At 46.2% G+C, this 22861-nt stretch overlaps 1 protein-coding gene across 2 annotated transcripts in view; it reads right to left on the bottom strand.

Moving 5' to 3' along the window:
* Nucleotides 1–22861, bottom strand: part of pir (pirin) — a 192073-nt gene that overhangs the window by 156069 nt on the left and 13143 nt on the right. For both annotated transcript variants that reach the window (XM_068039839.1, XM_068039838.1), the window contains exons 2-3: nucleotides 19616–19737; nucleotides 15831–15923 (exon numbers count right to left, since the gene is read on the bottom strand). In XM_068039839.1, coding sequence (XP_067895940.1) covers nucleotides 15831–15923; nucleotides 19616–19708 — 186 coding nt within the window. In that variant the 5' untranslated portion in view covers nucleotides 19709–19737. The remainder of the gene's footprint in view (nucleotides 1–15830; nucleotides 15924–19615; nucleotides 19738–22861) is intronic.

Below are 22861 nucleotides of genomic sequence, written 5' to 3'. Positions count from 1 at the left end.
TAGTGAGAAGGTGTGTGAGAATGGGACTGCTCACAGGGAGAGGTAGATAGTGAGAAGGTGTGTGAGAATGGGACTGCTGCTCACAGGGAGAGGTAGATAGTGAGAGGGTGTGTGAGAATGGGACTGCTCACAGGGAGAGGTAGATCGTGAGAAGGTGTGTGAGAATGGGACTGTTCACAGGGAGAGGTAGATAGTGAGAAGGTGTGTGAGAATGGGACTGCTCACAGGGAGAGGTAGATAGTGAGAAGGTGTGTGAGAATGGGACTGCTCACAGGGAGAGGTAGATAGTGAGATGGTGTGTGAGAATGGGACTGCTGCTCACAGGGAGAGGTAGATACTGAGAGGGTGCGTGAGAATGGGACTGCTGCTCACAGGGAGGGGTAGATAGAGAGAAGGTGTGTGAGAATGGGTCCGCTCACAGGGAGAGGTAGATAGTGAGAAGGTGTGTGAGAATGGGACTGCTGCTCACAGGGAGAGGTAGATAGTGAGAAGGTGTGTGAGAATGAGAATGCTGCTCACAGTGAGGGGTAGATAGTGAGAACGTGTGTGAGAATGGGACTGCTCACAGGGAGAGGTAGATAGTGAGAAGGTGTGTGAGAATGGGACTGCTGCTCACCGTGAGGGGTAGATTGAGAGAAGGTGTGTGAGAATGGGGCTGCTCACAGTGAGAGGTAGACAGTGAGAAGGTGTGTGAGAATGGAACTGTTCACAGGGAGATGTAGATAGTGAGAAGGTGTGTGAGAATGGGACTGCTCACAGGGAGAGGTAGATAGTGAGAAGGTGTGTGAGAATGGGACTGCTCACAGGGAGAGGTAGATAGTGAGAGGGTGCGTGAGAATGGGACTGCTGCTCACAGGGAGGGGTAGATGGAGAGAAGGTGTGTGAGAATGGGACTGCTCACAGGGAGAGGTAGATAGTGAGAAGGTGTGTGAGAATGGGACTGCTCACAGGGAGAGGTAGATAGTGAGAGGGTGCGTGAGAATGGGACTGCTGCTCACAGGGAGGGGTAGATGGAGAGAAGGTGTGTGAGAATGGGACTGCTCACAGGGAGAGGTAGATAGTGAGATGGTGTGTGAGAATGGGACTGCTGCTCACAGGGAGAGGTAGATCATGAGAAGGTGTGTCAGAATGGGACTGCTCACAGGGAGAGGTAGATAGTGAGAAGGTGTGTGAGAATCGGACTGCTCACAGGGAGAGGTAGATAGTGAGAAGGTGTGTGAGAATGGGACTGTTCACAGGGAGAGGTAGATAGTGAGAAGGTGTGTGAGAACGGGACTGCTGCTCACAGGGAGAGGTAGATAGTGAGAAGGTGTGTGAGAATGGGACTGCTGCTCACAGGGAGAGGCAGATAGTGAGAAGGTGTGTGAGAATGGGACTGCTGCTCATAGGGAGAGGTAGATAGTGAGAAGGTGTGTGAGAATGGGACTGCTCACAGGGAGAGGTAGATCGTGAGAGGGTGCTTGAGAATGGGACTGCTGCTCACCGTGAGGGGTAGATGGAGAGAAGGTGTGTGAGAATGGGACTGCTCACAGGGAGAGGTAGATAGTGAGATGGTGTGTGAGAATGGGACTGCTGCTCACAGGGAGAGGTAGATCATGAGAAGGTGTGTGAGAATGGGACTGCTCACAGGGAGAGGTAGATAGTGAGAAGGTGTGTGAGAATTGGACTGCTCACAGGGAGAGGTAGATAGTGAGAAGGTGTGTGAGAATGGGACTGTTCACAGGGAGAGGTAGATAGTGAGAAGGTGTGTGAGAATCGGACTGCTCATAGGGAGAGGTAGATAGTGAGAAGGTGTGTGAGAATGGGACTGCTCACAGGGAGGGGTAGATAGAGAGAAGGTGTGTGAGAATGGGTCCGCTCACAGGGAGAGGTAGATAGTGAGAAGGTGTGTGAGAATGGGACTGCTGCTCACAGGGAGAGGCAGATAGTGAGAAGGTGTGTGAGAATGGGACTGCTGCTCACAGGGAGGGGTAGATAGTGAGAAGGTGTGTGAAAATGGGACTGCTCACAGGGAGAGGTAGATAGTGAGAAGGTGTGTGAGAATGGGACTGCTGCTCACCGTGAGGGGTAGATTGAGAGAAGGTGTGTGAGAATGGGGCTGCTCACAGTGAGAGGTAGATAGTGAGAAGGTGTGTGAGAATGGGACTGCTCACAGGGAGAGGTAGATAGTGAGAAGGTGTGTGAGAATGGGTCCACTCACAGGGAGAGGTAGTTCGTGAGAAGGTGTGTGAGAATGGGACTGCTGCTCACAGGGAGAGGTAGATAGTCAGAAGGTGTGTGAGAATGGGACTGCTCACAGGGAGAGGTAGATAGTGAGAAGGTGTGTGAGAATGGGACTGCTCACAGGGAGAGATAGATAGTGAGAGGGTGCGTGGGAATGGGACTGCTGCTCACAGGGAGGGGTAGATGGAGAGAAGGTGTGTGAGAATGGGACTGCTCACAGGGAGAGGTAGATAGTGAGATGGTGTGTGAGAATGGGACTGCTGCTCACAGGGAGAGGTAGATCATGAGAAGGTGTGTCAGAATGGGACTGCTCACAGGGAGAGGTAGATAGTGAGAAGGTGTGTGAGAATCGGACTGCTCACAGGGAGAGGTAGATAGTGAGAAGGTGTGTGAGAATGGGACTGTTCACAGGGAGAGGTAGATAGTGAGAAGGTGTGTGAGAACGGGACTGCTGCTCACAGGGAGAGGTAGATAGAGAGAAGGTGTGTGAGAATGGGACTGCTGCTCACAGGGAGAGGTAGATAGTGAGAAAGTGTGTGAGAATGGGACTGCTGCTCACAGGGAGAGGTGCATAGTGAGAGGTTGCGTGAGAATGGGACTGCTGTTCCCAGGGAGAGGTAGATCGTGAGAAGGTGTGTGAGAATGAGACTGCTGCTCACAGGGAGGGGTAGATAGAGAGAAGGTGTGTGAGAATGGGACTGCTCCTCACAGGGTGAGGTAGATAGTGAGAAGGTGTGTGAGAATGGGTCTGCTCACAGGGAGAGGTAGATAGTTAGAAGCTGTGTGAGAATGGGTCTGCTCAGAGGGAGAGGTAGATTGTGAGAGAGTGCGTGAGAATGGGACTGCTGCTCACAGGGCGAGGTAGAAAGTGAGAAGGTGTGTAAGAATGGGACAGCTGCTCACAGGGAGGGGTAGATAGAGAGAAGGTGTGTGAGAATGGGACTGCTGCTCACCGTGAGGGGTAGATGGAGAGAAGGTGTGTGAGAATGGGACTGCTCACAGGGAGAGGTAGATAGTGAGATGGTGTGTGAGAATGGGACTGCTGCTCACAGGGAGAGGTAGATCATGAGAAGGTGTGTGAGAATGGGACTGCTCACAGGGAGAGGTAGATAGTGAGAAGGTGTGTGAGAATTGGACTGCTCACAGGGAGAGGTAGATAGTGAGAAGGTGTGTGAGAATGGGACTGTTCACAGGGAGAGGTAGATAGTGAGAAGGTGTGTGAGAATCGGACTGCTCACAGGGAGAGGTAGATAGTGAGAAGGTGTGTGAGAATGGGACTGCTCACAGGGAGGGGTAGATAGAGAGAAGGTGTGTGAGAATGGGTCCGCTCACAGGGAGAGGTAGATAGTGAGAAGGTGTGTGAGAATGGGACTGCTGCTCACAGGGAGAGGCAGATAGTGAGAAGGTGTGTGAGAATGGGACTGCTGCTCACAGGGAGGGGTAGATAGTGAGAACGTGTGTGAAAATGGGACTGCTCACAGGGAGAGGTAGATAGTGAGAAGGTGTGTGAGAATGGGACTGCTGCTCACCGTGAGGGGTAGATTGAGAGAAGGTGTGTGAGAATGGGGCTGCTCACAGTGAGAGGTAGATAGTGAGAAGGTGTGTGAGAATGGGACTGCTCACAGGGAGAGGTAGATAGTGAGAAGGTGTGTGAGAATGGGTCCACTCACAGGGAGAGGTAGTTCGTGAGAAGGTGTGTGAGAATGGGACTGCTGCTCACAGGGAGAGGTAGATAGTCAGAAGGTGTGTGAGAATGGGACTGCTCACAGGGAGAGGTAGATAGTGAGAAGGTGTGTGAGAATGGGACTGCTGCTCACAGGGAGAGGTAGATCATGAGAAGGTGTGTCAGAATGGGACTGCTCACAGGGAGAGGTAGATAGTGAGAAGGTGTGTGAGAATGGGACTGTTCACAGGGAGAGGTAGATAGTGAGAAGGTGTGTGAGAACGGGACTGCTGCTCACAGGGAGAGGTAGATAGAGAGAAGGTGTGTGAGAATGGGACTGCTGCTCACAGGGAGAGGTAGATAGTGAGAAGGTGTGTGAGAATGGGACTGCTGCTCACAGGGAGAGGTGCATAGTGAGAGGTTGCGTGAGAATGGGACTGCTGTTCCCAGGGAGAGGTAGATCGTGAGAAGGTGTGTGAGAATGGGACTGCTGCTCACAGGGAGGGGTAGATAGAGAGAAGGTGTGTGAGAATGGGACTGCTCCTCACAGGGAGAGGTAGATAGTGAGAAGGTGTGTGAGAATGGGTCTGCTCACAGGGAGAGGTAGATAGTGAGAAGGTGTGTGAGAATGGGTCTGCTCAGAGGGAGAGGTAGATTGTGAGAGGGTGCGTGAGAATGGGACTGCTGCTCACAGGGCGAGGTAGACAGTGAGAAGGTGTGTAAGAATGGGACAGCTGCTCACAGGGAGGGGTAGATAGAGAGAAGGTGTGTGAGAATGGGACTGCTGCTCATAGGGAGAGGTAGATAGTGAGAAGGTGTGTGAGAATGGGACTGCTGCTCACAGGGAGAGGTACATAGTGAGAAGTTGCGTGAGAATGGGACTGCTGCTCACAGTGAGGGGTAGATAGTGAGAACGTGTGTGAGAATGGGACTGCTCACAGGCAGAGGTAGATAGTGAGAAGGTGTGTGAGAATGGGACTGCTGCTCACAGTGAGGGGTAGATAGTGAGAACGTGTGTGAGAATGGGACTGCTCACAGGCAGAGGTAGATAGTGAGAAGGTGTGTGAGAATGGGACTGCTGCTCACAGTGAGGGGTAGATTGAGAGAAGGTGTGTGAGAATGGGGCTGCTCACAGTGAGAGGTAGATAGTGAGAAGGTGTGTGAGAATGGGACTGCTCACAGGGAGAGGGAGATAGTGAGAAGGTGTGTGAGAATGGGTCCACTCACAGGGAGAGGTAGATAGTGAGAAGGTGTGTGAGAATGGCATTGCTCACAGGGAGAGGTAGATAGTCAGAGGGTGCGTGAGAATGGGAATGCTGCTCACAGGGAGGGGTAGATAGAGAGAAGGTGTGTGAGAATGGGACTGCTCACAGGGAGAGGTAGATAGTGAGATGGTGTGTGAGAATGGGACTGCTCACAGGGAGAGGTAGATAGTGAGAAGGTGTGTGAGAATGGGACTGTTCACAGGGAGAGGTAGATAGTGAGAATGTGTGTGAGAACGGGACTGCTGCTCAAAGGGAGAGGTAGATAGCGAGAAGGTGTGTGAGAATGGGACTGCTGCTCACAGGGAGAGGTAGATAGTGAGAAGGTGTGTGAGTATGGGACTGCTGCTCACAGGGAGGGGTAGATAGAGAGAAGGTGTGTGAGAATGGGGCTGCTGCTCACAGGGAGAGGTAGATAGTGAGAAGGTGTGTGAGAATGGGACTGCTGCTCACAGGGAGAGGTAGATAGTGAGAAGGTGTGTGAGAATGGGACTGCTGACAGGGAGAGGTCGACAGTGAGAAGGTGTGTGAGAATGGGACTGCTGCTCACAGGGAGAGGTAGATAGTGAGATGGTGTGTGAGAATGGGACTGCTCACAGGGAGAGGTAGGTAGTGAGAAGTTGTGTGAGAATGGGACTGCTCACAGGGAGAGGTAGATAGTGAGAAGGTGTGTGAGAATGGGACTGCTGCTCACAGGGAGAGGTAGATAGTGAGAGTGTGCGTGAGAATGGGACTGCTGCTCACAGGGAGGGGTAGATAGAGAGAAGGTGTGTGAGAATGGGACTGCTCACAGGGAGAGGTAGATGGTGAGATGGTGTGTGAGAATGGGACTGCTGCTCACAGCGAGAGGTAGATAGTGAGAAGGTGTGTGAGAATGGGACTGCTCACAGGGAGAGGTAGATAGTGAGAAGGTGTGTGAGAATGGGACTGCTGCTCACAGGGAGGGGTAGATAGAGAGAAGGTGTGTGAGAATGTGACTGCTCACAGGGAGAGGTAGATAGTGAGAAGGTGTTTGAGAATGGGACTGCTGCTCACAGGGAGAGGTAGATAGTGAGAAGGTGTGTGAGAATGGGACTGCTGCTCACAGGGAGGGGTAGATAGTGAGAAGATGTGTGAGAATGGGACTGCTCACAAGGAGAGGTAGATAGTGAGAAGGTGAGTGAGAATGGGACTGCTGCTCACAGGGAGAGGTAGATAGTGAGAAGGTGTGTGAGAATGGGACTGCTCACAGGGAGAGGTAGATAGTGAGAGGGTGCGTGAGAATGGGACTGCTGCTCACAGGGAGAGGTCGATAGTGAGAAGGTGTGTGAGAATGGGACTGGTGCTCACAGGGAGAGGTAGATAGTGAGAAGGTGTGTGAGAATGGGACTGCTGCTCACAGGGAGGGGTAGATAGAGAGAAGGTGTGTGAGAGTGGGACTGCTCACAGGGAGAGGTAGATAGTGAGAAGGTGTGTGAGAATGGGACTGCTCACAGGGAGAGGTAGATAGTGAGAAGGTGTGTGAGAATGGGACTGCTGCTCACAGGGAGGGGTAGATAGAGAGAACGTGTGGGAGAATGGGACTGCTCACAGGGAGAGGTAGATAGTGAGATGGTGTGTGAGAATGGGACTGCTCACAGGGAGAGGTCGATAGTGAGAAGGTGTGTGAGAATGGGACTGCTGCTCACAGGGAGGGGTAGATAGTGAGAAGATGTGTGAGAATGGGACTGCTCACAGGGAGAGGTAGATAGAGAGAAGGTGAGTGAGAATGGGACTGCTGCTCACAGGGAGAGGTAGATAGGGAGAAGGTTTGTGATAATGGGACTGCTCACAGGGAGAGGTAGATAGTGAGAGGGTGCGTGAGAATGGGACTGCTGCTCACAGGGAGAGGTCGATAGTGAGAAGGTGTGTGAGAATGGGACTGCTGCTCACAGGGAGAGGTAGATAGTGAGAAGGTGTGTGAGAATGGGACTGCTGCTCACAGGGAGGGGTAGATAGAGAGAAGGTGTGTGAGAGTGGGACTGCTCACAGGGAGAGGTAGATAGTGAGAAGGTGTGTGAGAATGGGACTGCTCACAGGGAGAGGTAGATAGTGAGAAGGTGTGTGAGAATGGGACTGCTGCTCACAGGGAGGGGTAGATAGTGAGAACGTGTGTGAGAATGGGACTGCTCACAGGGAGAGGTAGATAGTGAGATGGTGTGTGAGAATGGGACTGCTCACAGGGAGAGGTAGATAGTGAGAAGGTGTGTGAGAATGGGACTGCTGCTCACAGGGAGGGGTAGATAGTGAGAAGATGGAGCACACTTGATGTTTTGAAAGGTCTCTTCCTGGTCTGTGCTTTTATGATTTTACCAACTGCAATTGCCGAGCTCAGAGACATTCCCTGGCAATTGTACTCAGTTGTTCAACAGCAGCAGTATATTAGAGAGTCATACAGCATAGAAACAGGCCCTTCGGCCCACCGTGTCCATGCCAACCATGATGCCTATCTATACTAATCCCACCTGCCTGCATTAATTCCATAATCCCTCTATGCCTTGCTCATTCAAGTACCTGTCCAGATGCCTCTTAAATGTTGCCACTGTTCCTGCGTCCACCACCTCCTCAGGCAGCTCATTCCAGATACCCACCATTCTTTGTGTGAAAAATGTACCCCTTTGATCCCCTTTAGACCTCCTCCCTCTCACCTTAAATCTATGCCCTCTAGTTTTAGTCACCCCTACCATGGGAAACAGACTCTGGCTATCTACCCTATCTATGCCTCTCATAATTTTAGATACCTCTATCATGTCCCCTCTCAGCCTCCTTCGCTCCAGGGAAAACAGACGCAGCCTATCCAATCTCTCTTTATAACTCAAGCCCTCCAAACCAGGCAACATCCTTGTGAATCGTTTCTGCACCCACTCCAGCTTAATCACATCTTTCCTGTAGTGCGGCGACCAGAACTGCACACAGTACTCCAAATGCGGCCTAACCAACGTTATGTACAACTGTAACATGACGTCCCAACTCTTGTACTCAATGCCTCGGCCGATGAAGGCAAGCATGCCATATGCCTTCTTCACCGCCCTGTCTACCTGTGTTGCCACTTTCAGGGAACTATGTACTTGCACCCCAAGGTCTCTCTGCTCAACAACACTCCCCAGAGGCCTGCCATTCACTGTATATGTCCTGCCCTGGTTTAACTTCCCAAAATGCATCATTTCGCACTTGTCTGCTTTAAATTCCATTTGCCAATCCCTTGCCCATTTCCCCAGTTGATCTATATCCTGTTGTAACCTTCGACAACCTTCTTCACTGTTCACTGTACCACCAATTTTGGTGTCATCTACAAACTTACTAATCATGCCCCTTACATTCACATCCAAGTCATTAATATATGCGACAAACAACAGAGGGCCCAACACCGATCCCTGCGGCACACCACGGGTCACCGCCCTCCAATCTGAAAAACAACCCTCCACTACCACACTCTGCCTCCTATCACCAAGCCAATTTTGTATCCAATTTGCTAGCTCACCCTGGATCCCATGTGTTTGAACCTTCTGGACCAGCCTACCATGCGGGACCTTGTCAAAGGTCTTGCTAAAGTCCATGTAGACAACGTCCACCGCCCTGCCCTCGTCAATCCTCTTGGTCACCTCCTCTAAAAACTCAATCAAATTCGTGAGACATGATTTCCCATGCACAAAGCCATGCTGACTTTCCCTAATCAGACCTTGCCTTTCCAAATGCATATAAATCCTGTCTCTCAGAATCCCTTCCAATAACTTTCCCACCACTGATGTAAGGCTCACTGGCCTGTAGTTCCCTGGCTTATCCCTGCTGCCCTTCTTAAATAAAGGCAAAACATTAACTACCCTCCAGTCTTCCGGTACCTCACCCGGGGCTAACGATGATACAAAAATCTTTGCCAGGGCCCCAGCAATCTCCTCCTTTGCTTTCCATAGCATCCTAGGATACACCTGGTCAGGCCCTGGGGATGTATCCATCTTAATGTGCTTCAAAACCTCCAACACCTCCTCCTTTGTAATGTTGATGTGCTCCAGGATATCGCTGTTCCCTCCCTTGAACTCACTAGCTTCCATGACCTTCTCCACGGTAAATACGGACAAGAAATATTCATTTAAGACCTCGCCCATTTCCCGTGGCTCCACACATAGATTGCCACACTGATCCTTAAGGGGACCTACTCTCTCCCTAGCTACCCTTTTACTCTTAATATACTTATAGAATCTTTTAGGATTCTCCTTTATCTTATCTGCCAGGGAAATCTCATGATTGGCACCAGTGCCACTGGACTTCATATTCACAGCCACAACCAGCTACCAGTGCACTGTGGCTGTGGTATATACCATCTACAGGAAGCTTTACAGCAACTGACCAAATTTACACCAACTCCCGGTCCCCCAACTTCCCCAAGTCACACACCATACCCGCTTCTACATACACCACTGTGCTTCAGTCATTGGATCAATATTCTGAACTGTCCCACCTAACAGTATCATGAGAGCACCCTCTACACAAGCAGTTCACAGACAGTGCCCATATTCTCCGGACAATGAGGGATGGGCAATAAATGCCAGCCTTGTCAACAATCTCCACATCCTGAGATCAAAAATTTTAGAACATTGTATTCAAACTACCTGAACATTATTATAATTGTGAATACTCCTCTCTAATTAGACTAAGAGCTAATTAAGTTGACTTGGCAACACTCTGGTCCCATTATAAAAAGAATGAGACAGTGCATGTTCTGAATACCAGATTTATTAGTCTCAGTTCCATATCTGGGGGTCATTGAGTGAAATAAGGCACTCACACTGGGATAATAACCTCTTGCTGATGTATATTTCAAACAATCCCAATTACTAACATGGCCAATCCAAATTAAGTGAAGTTACACACATATCCCTGAAAGGTCTGCCCGTATACTGTGCCCCACTGTCAGAAATAATTTCTTCAGGTGTACTGAATAGACTGAATACGGCATTCAATGTGTCTGTGATGACTATGCTTGAAATTTCTTTTACCTGTCTGACAATTGGAAATTTGGAAAAATAATTAGTGACTAAGATAAAGTCGTCTCCATTCACAGAAAATAGATCAGTGATGGGTTTGCACCAAGGGTATGATGGAATCTCGTGAGGCTGTAGATGTTCTTTGCGTTGTTGTGGCTGGTGGCTCTGGCATGCCTCGCACAACCTCACTAACCTTTTGATTTCACCATTGATCCATGGCCAACAAGCAGTGTCTTGTGCCAGTCGTCTTGTTGGCTCTATACCCATATGGCCTTGGTGAAGTTGTGACAAGATGTCCACTCAGAGAGTTTTGGGCACAATCACTTGTCTTCCTTTAAAGGTGACACCTCTCAAGATACCAAGTTCATCTCTATAAGGCTAAAAGCATCTGAGGGTTTCTGACACCTCTTTCATCATATCAGGCCATCCTTCTATGATGACTGTCCACGGTGCCTTCGGTTTTGGGTCATTGGCTGTTTCTGATTGTAGTTGGTCACATTTGTGCTGACCAAAATGCAATAAATTGATTTTGAGCACATCTTCCACCTCGATGTCCATGCTGTCCACTTGTAGATCCAGTGGGACTTCTTCATTCTTGCTCGGGTTTGGCAATCTGCTCAGCGTATCCGAGGTGACTATTTGGTACCCAGTTTGTATCAGATGTTGATATATGCAGATACCCGTGTACTTTCACCAACAGTCGCTGTCGTCGAGGTGGTGCACTTGTCAATGGTTTGTGCCAGATCATCTCCAGTGGTCTGTGGTCAGTTTCCACAGTGAACTGCTTACCGAGCAGTTGGTGTGGACCCTTGTGATCTCAAACTCCAGAGCGAGTGTTTCATAAGTAACATAAGAACATAGGAGCAGCAGTAGACTATTTGGCCCCTCGAGCCTGCTCCACCATTCAATTAGATCATGGCTGATCTACCTCAATGCTATTTTCCTGCACTATCCCCATATCCCTTGATATCATTAATATCTAGAAATCTATCGATCTCTGTCTTGAACATATTCAATGACTGAGCCTCCACAGCCCTCTGGAGTAGAGAACTCCACAGATTCACCACCCTCTGAGTGAAGAAATTCCCCCCCCCCGTCTCAGTCCCAAATGGCCAACCTCTTATTCTGAGACTGTGTCCCCTGGTTCTGGACTCCCCAGCCAGGGGAAACATCCTTCCTGCTTTACTCTGTCGAGCCCTGTGAGAATTTTGTGTGCTTCAATGGGATCACCTCTCATTCTTCTAAACTCTGGAGAATACAGGACCCGTCTCCTCAATCTCTCCTCATAGGACAATCCCACCATCTCAGGAATAGGAACATAACTGAAGTCTCTCCTCCCTGGTACCATTCTACATATAAAAAATAATTCATCTGGCAGTAGTTGTTCCTTTGTAGAAGCACATGATAATTTTAGATATTTTAGAATACTCCTCAGGCAGCTGATTTAGATGTGAATATAGGAGGTATGATCAATAAGTTTCACGCTCTATGTTTGATTAATTGGACTGTTCTAAACATTTGCCATCCTGCAGGCTGCACGCTCCTAGCCCTTTCAGTGAGGTGTTGACTTCCAGGAAGTGCTGGAGGATACAGGTTTCTGCTGACAATGCTTGTTTGAGAGACTCAAATATATACTGATGGTCCTCCTGCCACACATATGGTACATCTTTCTTTAAGAGCTCTCTCAATGATGATGCTTTGACAGAAAAATTTGGAATGTATGGTGTCAAGAAGTTGAAACTCCAAGACATCTAATAAATCTTCCTTGTCTTGTGGGTTGGGCAAGTGCCTTACATCTTCGACTTTGCCTGGGTCAGGATGGATTCCGCATCCTGAATAGATGGAGCCAAAGAAATTGATCTGACTTACATTCACCTGGCACTTCTTGCTGTTAAAAGTGAGCCCTTCGCCACGATCTACTGCCATCAGAGAATGAAGATTTCGATCATGCTCTTCTTTGGTTTTGCCCATTACTGCAATATCATCGACAATGCACATACATCCAGGCACGTTTTCTATAATTCTGTCCATACACTGCTGAAACAGATCTTGACTGACAGATAAACCGAAGGGTAGTCTCTGGAAGCAATATCTTCCAAATGGTGTTCTGAACGTGGTGACTTCCTGAGATTCCTCAGCTAGGTGTACTGACCGAATTCCATGTTTAGCATCCAACTTGGAGAAGAATTTGGCTCCTGTAAACTTGGGATTCAATTCCTCTAGTGTCAGAATCTTGTGGCGGCATCTCTTTAGGGAGAGGTTTAGACCTCGGATCTAGAAATACCCTGATTGATCCATCCTTCTTCAGTACACACATAATTGAGCTGCACCAGTCTGTGTGATAATGCGCATGACGGATGATCCCATTGAGTTCCATCTCATCCAACTCACATGCAGGCTTTTCTTGTACGTGCACGCTGCACTTTCTGGGAGGGTTGATTGACGGAATTGCATCCTCTCTGAGGTGCAGTTCGGCATTGCATTTGAAATCTCCTTTGGCATCGAACCTGTCCAGGTACATTCGTTGTAGGTTGTGGACTGACTCAATGTGGGTACCATTGATCTCTTCTGCTGTACTGGGTACCTTGGTGATCTCATGGATAGTCACAATGTTGAAGTCCTTACACACTAGTAGTCCTGCAGCTGCTGGTCTGCTCGCGTCTACCAGGTAGAATGTTTGTGGTTTCTATGTCAACTTGCCATAGCTGCATTGGATTGTTAGTGTGCCACTGCAAGGAATGGGCATGCAGTTAACTTTGCAGTTGTCAGTTGTATCATCGATTTCCAATGACTCAGGTACATATCCTTCAGGATTCAGACTGATAGGATATTTGCACTCACTCCAGTGTCAATCTTAATCCTGAGTGTGTGTTTGCCAACTTTCTTTAAGCACATGATATTAATAGTAGCAGAAGCTTCAGTTGTTTGACTTCATCAATACAAGGTATCAGGTTCACAATGTGAAACGCCTGCTCATCTTCTGGCTGAGAATCACCCCACTCTGAGCCTTGTCTCGGGTCTATTGCACTGTGGACTTTGTGTATCGGCTTGCATTTATTCAGATCTCTAGCGATCTCCTTGTTGCTGTTGCCCTGTCGCTGCACCTGCCTTCTGTTTGTTTGTGTCCTATTGTGACTTCTGGCTGCGTCTTTGGAGCCAGATTTCTTGCGAAGGCAGGCCCAATGTCCCTTTGCACAGATCTTGAAATGCAGGACAACTTTGTGGTGATTGGGACAAACCACACTTACCACACAGCTTGCTTGCTTTTTGTGACCTGATTACTGTGCCGATATTGTCAGCTACACCTAGTGCTTGCAGATGCTGTTGTCCAGCTACAATGTCTTCGTATTTCCTGCCATCTTCTAGCAGTGCATCAATGTTGTGACCTTTCTCTTGCCGCACAAGGTCTTTTTGAAAAGCTTTAATAGGTGTTAAGACAATTACCATTTCCATTATTTGCTCCGACAGCTCAGTTTCTGAAAAATTGCATTCGTTGCCCTTATTACGGCCTCTACTGACGAACTGATCTGTTAATTCCTGTGGCCATTGCCATAGGACATCAATTCCAGCTGATGAATTCTAAAATTCACCCTTACCTGAAGCTGATCTTCTAGCACCTTCCATATCTTTGTGGGATCTTTCTGGTCCTTTTCAGAGAAGCCAGAGGTATTGATTCTGTATAACCCCTCATTTCCAACTGCTATCAGTATTTTCACAGCCTGCTTCTCTGGTTCTGCAACCGCTTGATCTATGAAGCATAACTGCACTCTTTGTTTAAAAAAATTGAACTCGGATAGGATATCAATGGCTTTCCAGTTCATGCTGGGAAATTTGATATCCATCCTTCTGCTGTTCTTTTGCTTTCTGCTCTATATTTAACTTAGTTTAGCTCCGTGTGTACCTTCAGCACTCTACTAATTATGATTTTTCTATTGGTGTTTTAAAACTTGTTCTATTAATTCTGCACTGTTCCTCCTTTAAGAAATTGAAGAGAAGATTAAGAGGAGACTTGACATAGGTTTTCAAAATGATGAGGGGTCTGTATAGAGTAAATGGGGAGAAACTGTCCCGTTGGAGGAAGAGTTGAGAACCAGAGAACACTGATCTAAGATGATTGGCAAAAGAAGCAAAGGCAACAGGAGGAAAAACTAACTTTTTCATGCAGCGAGTGAAAATTCCAGAGGCACTGGCCATAATGTTCCAATCCTCCTTAGGTACAGGGGTGGTGCCAGAGGACTGGAGAATTGCAAAAGTTACACCCCTGTTTAAAAAAGGGGAGAGGGCTTAACACTGGCAACTACAGGCCAGTCAGGTTAATGTTGGTGAGGAAACTTCTAGAAAACATAATCCAGGACAAAATTCATTGTCACTTGGAGGAAAACTGGTTCAAAAGACAGCCAACTTGGATTTGTTAAAGACAAATCATATCTGATAAACCAGATTAAGTTTGATGAAGTAACATGAGGATGAGGGTAGTACAGTTGATGTGTATATGGACTTTCAAATACATCTGACAAAGGGCCACACAATAGATTTGTTTGCAAAATTGAAGCTCATGGGATTAAAGGGACAGTGACAGCGAGAATATGAAGTTAGATCCGGAGCAGAGAGCAGTGATAGAGGATTGTTTATCACACTGGAATGAAGTAAAGAGTGGTGTCCCCCATGTATTAGGAATACTTCCCTTTTAGATATCTATTAATGATCTGGACTTGGGTATATAGGGTATAATTTCAAAGTTTGCAAATAACACAAATTGGAAATGCAGCAAATAATGAGAAGGATAGTAACAGACTTCAGGAGAACATGGCATGATGAAATGGGCAGAAACTTCGCAGATGAAATTAAATGCAGTGTGTTGCATTTTGGTAGGAAAAATGAGGAAAGGCAATATGAATGAAATGGCTCAAGTTTAAAGAGGGTGCGGGAACAGAGAGAGCTGAAGGTGTAAGTACTCAAATCTTTGAAGGTGGCAGGACAAGTGGAGAAGACTGTTTAGAAAGAGCATATGGGACCCTTGTCTTTATTAATAGTGGAATAGAGTACAAAAACAAGAATGTAATGGTAAACCTTTATAAAACACTAGCTCGGCCCCAGCTGGAGCATTGTGTTCAATTCTGAGCAACACACTTTAGGAAGAATATCCCATTCTTGGAATGGATGCCCAGAAGATTTATTAGAATGATACCAGGGATGAGGGATCACAGTTATGTGGATAGACTAAAGGAGCTGGGATTGTTCCTAGAGAGTTAAAGGGAGATTTGACGTAGGTGTAAAAATCATAAAGGGTTGTGATAGTTTCTCCTTATTTATTCTGTTTCCAGCGACAGAAGGTTCGGTAACCAGAGGGCACAGATTTAAGGGAATTGGTAAAAGTACCAGAGGTGACGTGAGGAAACTTTCTTTTACCGAGCCAGTTGTTGTGATGTGGACTGCACTGTCTGAAAGGGTGGTGGAAACAGATTTAATCATAAATTTCAAAAAGCAATTGGATAAATATTTGAAGGGGAAAATTGTGCAGTACTATGGGGAAAGAGCAGGGGACTGGGAGTAATGGGATAGCCCTTTCAAAGAGCTGGAACAGGCACAATGGGCTGAATGGCCTCCTTCTGTGCTATATGATTCTATAATTCTATTATTCTACCTAAAAACTTGTAAATAGGAAAAGAATGGTTCACTCACAGTTTCAAACCCCCTGTGTGGGTGGTCAGGAAACCCTGCAGGTTTGGAAACGTTAAATTCATCCAGCATCAAGAATGGGTCCAGATTTTCTAGCTGTCAATAATAAGAATTCTTTAGCAATTCAGAAACAACTTGAAGCACACGTATGTGAGGCAAACGTTTCAACAGATTGGATATTTGTCAGCAAACAGTGCAGCAGGAGTAATGATACATGATGATTAAACTAATTGAGTAGTAAATGCAGACTGGAACTGTAAACTAGTTAGCAGTGTCTGCTTTGTGCCACATCCAGCCTGCACTTAAACCAACCACTGTTAAACCAGTTGTGGACAGCTTGCAAGAAACCCATATCCTGAACTCTGAAGACTCAAACATTACTGCAGGAATCAAATGGGCAACTATTTATTCTACTCAGGCCAAGAGACACAGGATCTGAAAGACTGATTGACGCTGGAATTATGTGCTGAGATTATATGCTGTGACAACAGGCTGGGGTTGCTGGCTTTTGACACTAAGGAATTCTACTGCTGCTTCACGGCTTCTCCCTCAGTTTAGTTTAGTTTAGAGATACAGCACTGAAACAGGCCCTTCAGCCCACTGAGTCTGTGCTGCCCATCAACCACCCATTTATACTAACCCTATACTAATTCCATATACCACATCCCCACCTGTCCCTGTATTTCCCTACCACCTACCTATACTAGAGGCAATTTATAATGACCAATTTACCTATCAACCTGCAAGTCTTTTGGCATGTGGGAGGAAACCGGAGCACCCGGAGAAAACCCACGCAGACACAGGGAGAACTTGCAAACTCCACACAGGCAGTACCCAGAATTGAACCTGGGTCGCTGGAGCTGTGAGGCTGCGGTGCTAACCACTGCGCCACTGTGCCTTTTCACTAATTGCTGCTGTTATCTTTAGGTCTTTTAAAATTAGATTTGATTATTATTTAAGCTTATAGTTAACTTTTATTTTAATTATACTTATTGTGCTTTTCAGCTGCCTACTCAGATGTTATTCCATCCAGTTTTGATTCTTCCTACCATGTTCCCATTAAACTTAGCATTGGAAATTTGTTTTCAAAGCACTCCAGACTGGTTTTGCACGCTGCCTTCCCTTTCAATTGTACAGCCCGATTCCCTGTTCATGCCCATACTCTCTGATGATGGACTGATGGACTTCTTGGGCTTGTTCAGCTTCAGTCCAGCCCAGTGACGCAAAGCTGTTTGTCATTACAGTAAGCAGCACTAGGTGAGGGTGCTGGAGCAGGAGAGAGACAAGGTAAAGGAAACTGCATGTAGGGGATAGAGAGATGACAGTGGGGGGTGGTGGGAGTGGGATCAGCAGCCTGAAAGGAGACAGGGCAGCAACAGGTCACTGATAACACACAACGTAAGGACATAGTGTGCAGAAGGAAGAAGGAGGGATGTGACATGAGCCAAGGTGTGGTGAGAAAGGCAGGGCAATGGGGATCGGCATGGGATGAAGTGACAGGCTAGGTGAAGGAAACCTCTGAGTTCCACAAGCACATTCTCTTTATCAGAAAGTGGGATCTGCAGCCCTCAGCACCAACATTCCCCACCGCCCAACAGGAAGGACATGAAAGTTACAGCAGTGTGGAGAAAGAACAAGCAGGAGGGATAGGGTGAGAGACAGAGAGACAGGAGGACGCAGGGTGTAAGGGACAGTAAACAGTAACTCAAACACAAGAGCCAGGTAAAAGAGAAAGTTTCTCTGAATCAGGTGAGCAGTACCATGGGCAGTCCAGTCATGCACAAAACTCTGTCTTTGCATTTCCAAGACTTGCCTTCAAGCAGACAAGAGACAGTGGAATAAAAGTTTCATCTTTTTGTTGCATTTCATGTAGTGCGTCAATTGATTTTGGGCAATCTCAATCCTGCTCCTAGTTAGCACAGGCATGTCAGAACACTGCAGTAATCTTTCACAAAATTGGTATCTTCCCAATAATGAGTGGTGTGAGGACATTCATACTAGGGAGAGTAAGGGCTGCTTTTCTAATGTTGGGATGGTTTTCTACCCTCCCAAAACATGCTCTTCTAACAGAGTTGTGAGATTTAGAAGTAATTACAGAATTGGAGAGAGGTTTTAACAAGCGGTGAAATATTAATTGTTGATATGGCATGCTGCAGTATATCTTCATAAGGGTTTATCTATGCTAACTCTATCAAAATATGGCAGCATATTTAAACAATCCAGTAGCTCAGAGTTGTCAATTCTGTCACTGTCAGAGCAGAATTTTGGATCAGATCTTACTGGAGTGGGACATCTCACAGTGTGCTCCGTTAGTTAGACTTTTCCTTGCACCCAGGAACTCAAAGTATTCTACCCTGCAAGTAACTGGAAGTGTGAGCTGATAATGGTGCAGCAAGGACAAGGGGGCATCTGGGACCTCAGTGAACAACAGTCTATCTCCCTAACCAGTAAGATTTTAAGGATTGAGAGAGAAACAGAGGTAGAGAATGAAAAATAAAGAGAGGGGAAAAAAATTGGATAAGAGAGAGAGAAAAAGAGACAGAAAAGAAAAGAACTTTAAAATGTCTCATTTCTAAAATATCAAAAAGTAATACACTACTTGAAGCAATGAGACCCTACACTTGTAAATTTTCCCTTTCTCGGCCAGAGAGGTTTATTGGCATTGCATTAACTATTACTATGTCATTACAAAGATATGTAACTATTAAATACTGACTTAACATTCTGTAGTAGGCTTACTGGGCAATTAATATGCAAGTCCAGCAAGTTCCTAAAAATAACGGTGCGCTAAGGGCGAGATGCCGGTTTGTGCAAAGCAAACAATGGAGAGGTATAAATCAATGAGCAAGTTCTGAAGATTTGCAACTGACAGTGTATCTCTTCATCTCCTGAATGTGCTGATTGACATGCAGATTAATAACAGCATGCTGCATTAACACACCATTATTCTTCCAGTATAGGCTCAGTTTTCATTCCTGGTATCAGATATATTGAGCATGGTCATTGGATCCAATAACATTCAGGGTGGCCACAGGGTTCTACAGTTGGCCTCAACACTCCTGGGCAATGGGGGAAAGGGGCCAAAATCAACCTGGATTCTTCTTCCTCATCTCAATGCAGGGACTCATGCTGGAAAGGGCTTGTGTGGGTTTTGGGTAAAGGTCAGATTGGGGTCAGCTCTGACCCTCTTCACAGCCAACCTCGTGACCAAGTTTTCCCTTCTTGGTGTGCTGGGAGGACAAATGGGAAAGGTTTCTATTTCCCGATATTTCTATCCATGTAAATTTTGGGAACGTATGCCCAACTTGGAGTCTCAGCATGGACAGCCCAACTCTGAAAGCAATAAAGATAAACATTCCTCCACATGAATAACTCTGTCGCCCCAGTTTTATATAACCAGTAAAAACCCAGCTGTGTCTTTTTTTACCTGAGACCAACAATTTGTGACTGAATTATGGAGAAATCGAACTGTCCTGGGATCTGGGTTGAGATTGCCCAAATGCGTTTTGCTTAATATCTGAAAAGTCCTAAAAGCAGAGACTTTCATCCCATTGATCTGTGCTGGATTCAAAGCCAGCTTCCCAAAGGGTGAAAGAACAGTGTGTTAACTCACTGTATCACCGAGTCAGAAAGCTACCTTCCACTTTAATCGAATCTGTATGAGTAAATCATGCATTAAGAACAATACGTGATTTTTAAAATATGAAATATTTGGTAAAAGTTAAGGTCTGCCTGTTAACTAAACCTGTCCTTTGACACTACAAAACAGGATAAAGCCTAGAATTTACCTCCCGTCGCCCAATACACCTTCGAACTCGTGCACCAACACCTTCAGCCTGCTCCACAGCCAAGACTATTTGCATTATTTTTCTCATAGACATAGTAGCCTTTGGATTGAGAAAGGTTCAATCTACAATAAGGGAGAAAACACACACACACAGAAAGTTAATTAACTACTCATTCTTAGAGCAGAGGAATCATTAAAATACATTTAAGAGAAATTCTACTTAAAATACGATAAATACACTGCAGGTGTAATGAAAATTCAGCTAAATACTAAATGGCTCCAGTTTGCTTAGCTTGATACATTGTGGGCACATTGTAAAAGAACACACAACAACAACAAAACTTTTAACAACATTTATAAACTGCATTTAATTTGGTAAAACATCCCAAGGCATTTATAAAGAGTGATATCAATCAAATCACTGAGACGTGTAAGGAGATATTAGGACAGACGACCAAAAGCTTGGTTAAAGAGCTAGGTTTTACGGAGTGCCCTAAAAAAGAGAAAGAGTCGGAGAGGTTTAGGGAGGGAATTCCAAAGCTTAGGCCCTAGGCAGCTGAAGGCTCCGCCACTAATGGTGGAGTGATTAAAATCAGGGATGCTCAAGCGGCCAGAATTAGAGGAGTGCAGATATCTTTGAGGGTTGTAGGGCTTAAGGAGAGTACGGAGATAGGGAAGAGTAAAGCCATGGAGGGATTTGAAAACAAGAAAATACACAGTGATATGTAACAGTCCAGAATGACTGGAGATGATTTAGAACAACTGGTTTATATTGATACAAAAATAATGTTGACAAACCACCACCTGAGCTAGAGATCAAACTGAGGTCTTTTAAAGGTCACCAGAATTAAAAGCAGAAACAGACTCAGCCCCATCCTGTCTCCTCGATCCCTCGCTCCCTCATGTCACCCTGACTCCTCGATCCCTCGCTCCCTCACCTCACCCTGACTCCTCGATCCCTCGCTCCCTCACCTCACCCTGACTCCTCAATCCCTCGCTCCCTCACCCTGACTCCTCAATCCCTCGCATCACCCTGACTCCTCGATCCCTCGCATTACCCTGACCCCTCACCTCACCCTGACTCCCTGCTCCCTCACCTCGATACCTCGATCCCTCGCTCCCTCACCTCACCCTGACTCCTCGATCCCTCGCTCCCTCACCTCACCCTGACTCCTCAATCCCTCGCTCCCTCACCCTGACTCCTCAATCTCTCGCATCACCCTGACTCCTCGATCCCTCGCATCACCCTGACCCCTCACCTCACCCTGACTCCCTGCTCCCTCACCTCACCCTGATACCTCGATCCCTCGCTCCCTCACCTCACCCTGACTCCCTGCTCCCTCACCTCACCCTGGCTCCTAGCTCCCTCACCTCACCCTGACACCTCAATCCCTCGGTCCCTCACCTCACCCTGACCCTCCGCCCCCTCACCTCACCCTGACCCCTCACCTCACCCTGACTCCCTGCTCCCTCACCTCACCCTGAACCTCTGCCCCCTCACCTCACTCTAACTCTTGGCTTCGTCACAGCTTCCTCCCTCGATGCAGGTTTACAGATTGCATGTGACTCTGATAACATGGTTGCAACAGAAAGCCACACTGACACTCCAACAGTATCTCTCCAAATCCTTGGAATCGTCCAGATGTGCTTTCACCTACCATGAATATTGATCTTTCATTATGGGATTATTCGGAGTTATTTGATTTCCGAGTGGTAATGTATTTTCAGCATTCAAAAGATGTTGCTGCAGTGTTGTTAAAGTAATTGTAATAGGTGCAGAAAGTCGAGATGTTGTTTAAATTCTAGTATCAAGTTTCTAGTGTTTTCATCATAAATGGTTTATGAAGCCATGGTTTGTGCCTGAATTTTTTCTTTCAGGGAAAGAGCCTATTAAAGTTAAAAAATAAAATTAAATCTTAAAAAGGCAATTCCCCAAATTAAAATGTATAATTACTTTGCACCATATCTTTCTACACAGGGATGAGAGACTTCAGTTATGCGGACGAAAGAGAAACTAGGATAAAAACAGAAAATGCTGGAAATACTCAGCAGATCAGGTAGAATTGAGAAGAAAGTAACATCAGGAACCGGGGTTGTTCTCACAGCAGAGGGGATTAAGAGGAGATTAATTCGAGGTTTTCCAAATCTTGGAGGGTTGTATTTACTCTGTTTTCAGTGGCAGAAGGCTCTGAAACTGGAAGAAACTAATTTAAAGTATTTGGCAAAAACACCAGAGGCGGCATGTGGAATTTTTTTTTTTAACCTAGCCAGCTATTGTGATCTGGACTTCATTTCACTTCAGAAATAATGGGTGTTTGTGAAGAACTAATGGGAGCTTGTCAGAAAAGTATGGTGATAATCATGGAGGATTTTAATTTACATATAAACTAGAAGAATCAGATGGGCAAAGGCAGTGTAGGAATTCACAGAATGTTTTGAGGATCGTTTTTGAGAACAGCACATTCTAGAGCCAACTAGAGAGCACGCTAAACTAGACCTGGTATTGTGCAGCGAGACAGGATTAATTAATGAAGGCACCCCAAGGCAGCAGCGATCATAATATGATTGAATTTTACATTCAGTTTGAGGTAGAGAAGAGTGGGTCTAAGACTAGTATTTTAAACTTAAATAAGGGTAACTATGAGGGAATGAAAGCAGAGCTAGCGAAAGTGGACTGGCAAAGTAGGTTATGGGATAGGTCAATAGAGATGCAGTGGCAGGCATTTCAGAATGCACAGAATAGTTAAATTCCAACAAGAAAGAAAAATTCCAAGGGAAGGATCCACCATAGTTAACTAAAAAAGTTAAAGATAGTATCAAACTTAAAGAAAAAGCATATAATTGTGCAAAAATGGGTGGCAGGTCAGAAGATCGGACAGAATATAAAAAGCAGCAAAGAACGACTAAAAGATTAATAAGGAGGGAAAAATTAGAGTACGAGAGAAAGCTGGTGAGAATAAGAGTTTCTATAGATATATTTAGAAAAGAGTTAACAAAGTGAGCGTTGGTCTTATAGAAAGTGAGTCTGGGGAATTAATGATGGAAAATAAGGAGATGGCAGATGAACTGAACAGGTATTTTGCATCAGTCTTCACCATAGAGGATACAAGTAACATCCCAGAAATAGCTGTAAATCAGGAAATGGAAGGGAGGGGGGGGATCTCAAGAAAATTACAATCACCAGGGAAGTAGTACTGAACAAATTGTTGGAGCTGCGGGCTGACAAGTCCCCGGGTCCTGATAGACT

The sequence above is a fragment of the Heterodontus francisci genome, chromosome 10 (assembly GCF_036365525.1).
Source record: "Heterodontus francisci isolate sHetFra1 chromosome 10, sHetFra1.hap1, whole genome shotgun sequence".
NCBI lineage: Eukaryota > Metazoa > Chordata > Chondrichthyes > Heterodontiformes > Heterodontidae > Heterodontus > Heterodontus francisci.
Note: the sequence above shows the minus strand (reverse complement) of the source record. Positions and strands in the feature narration are given on the sequence as shown.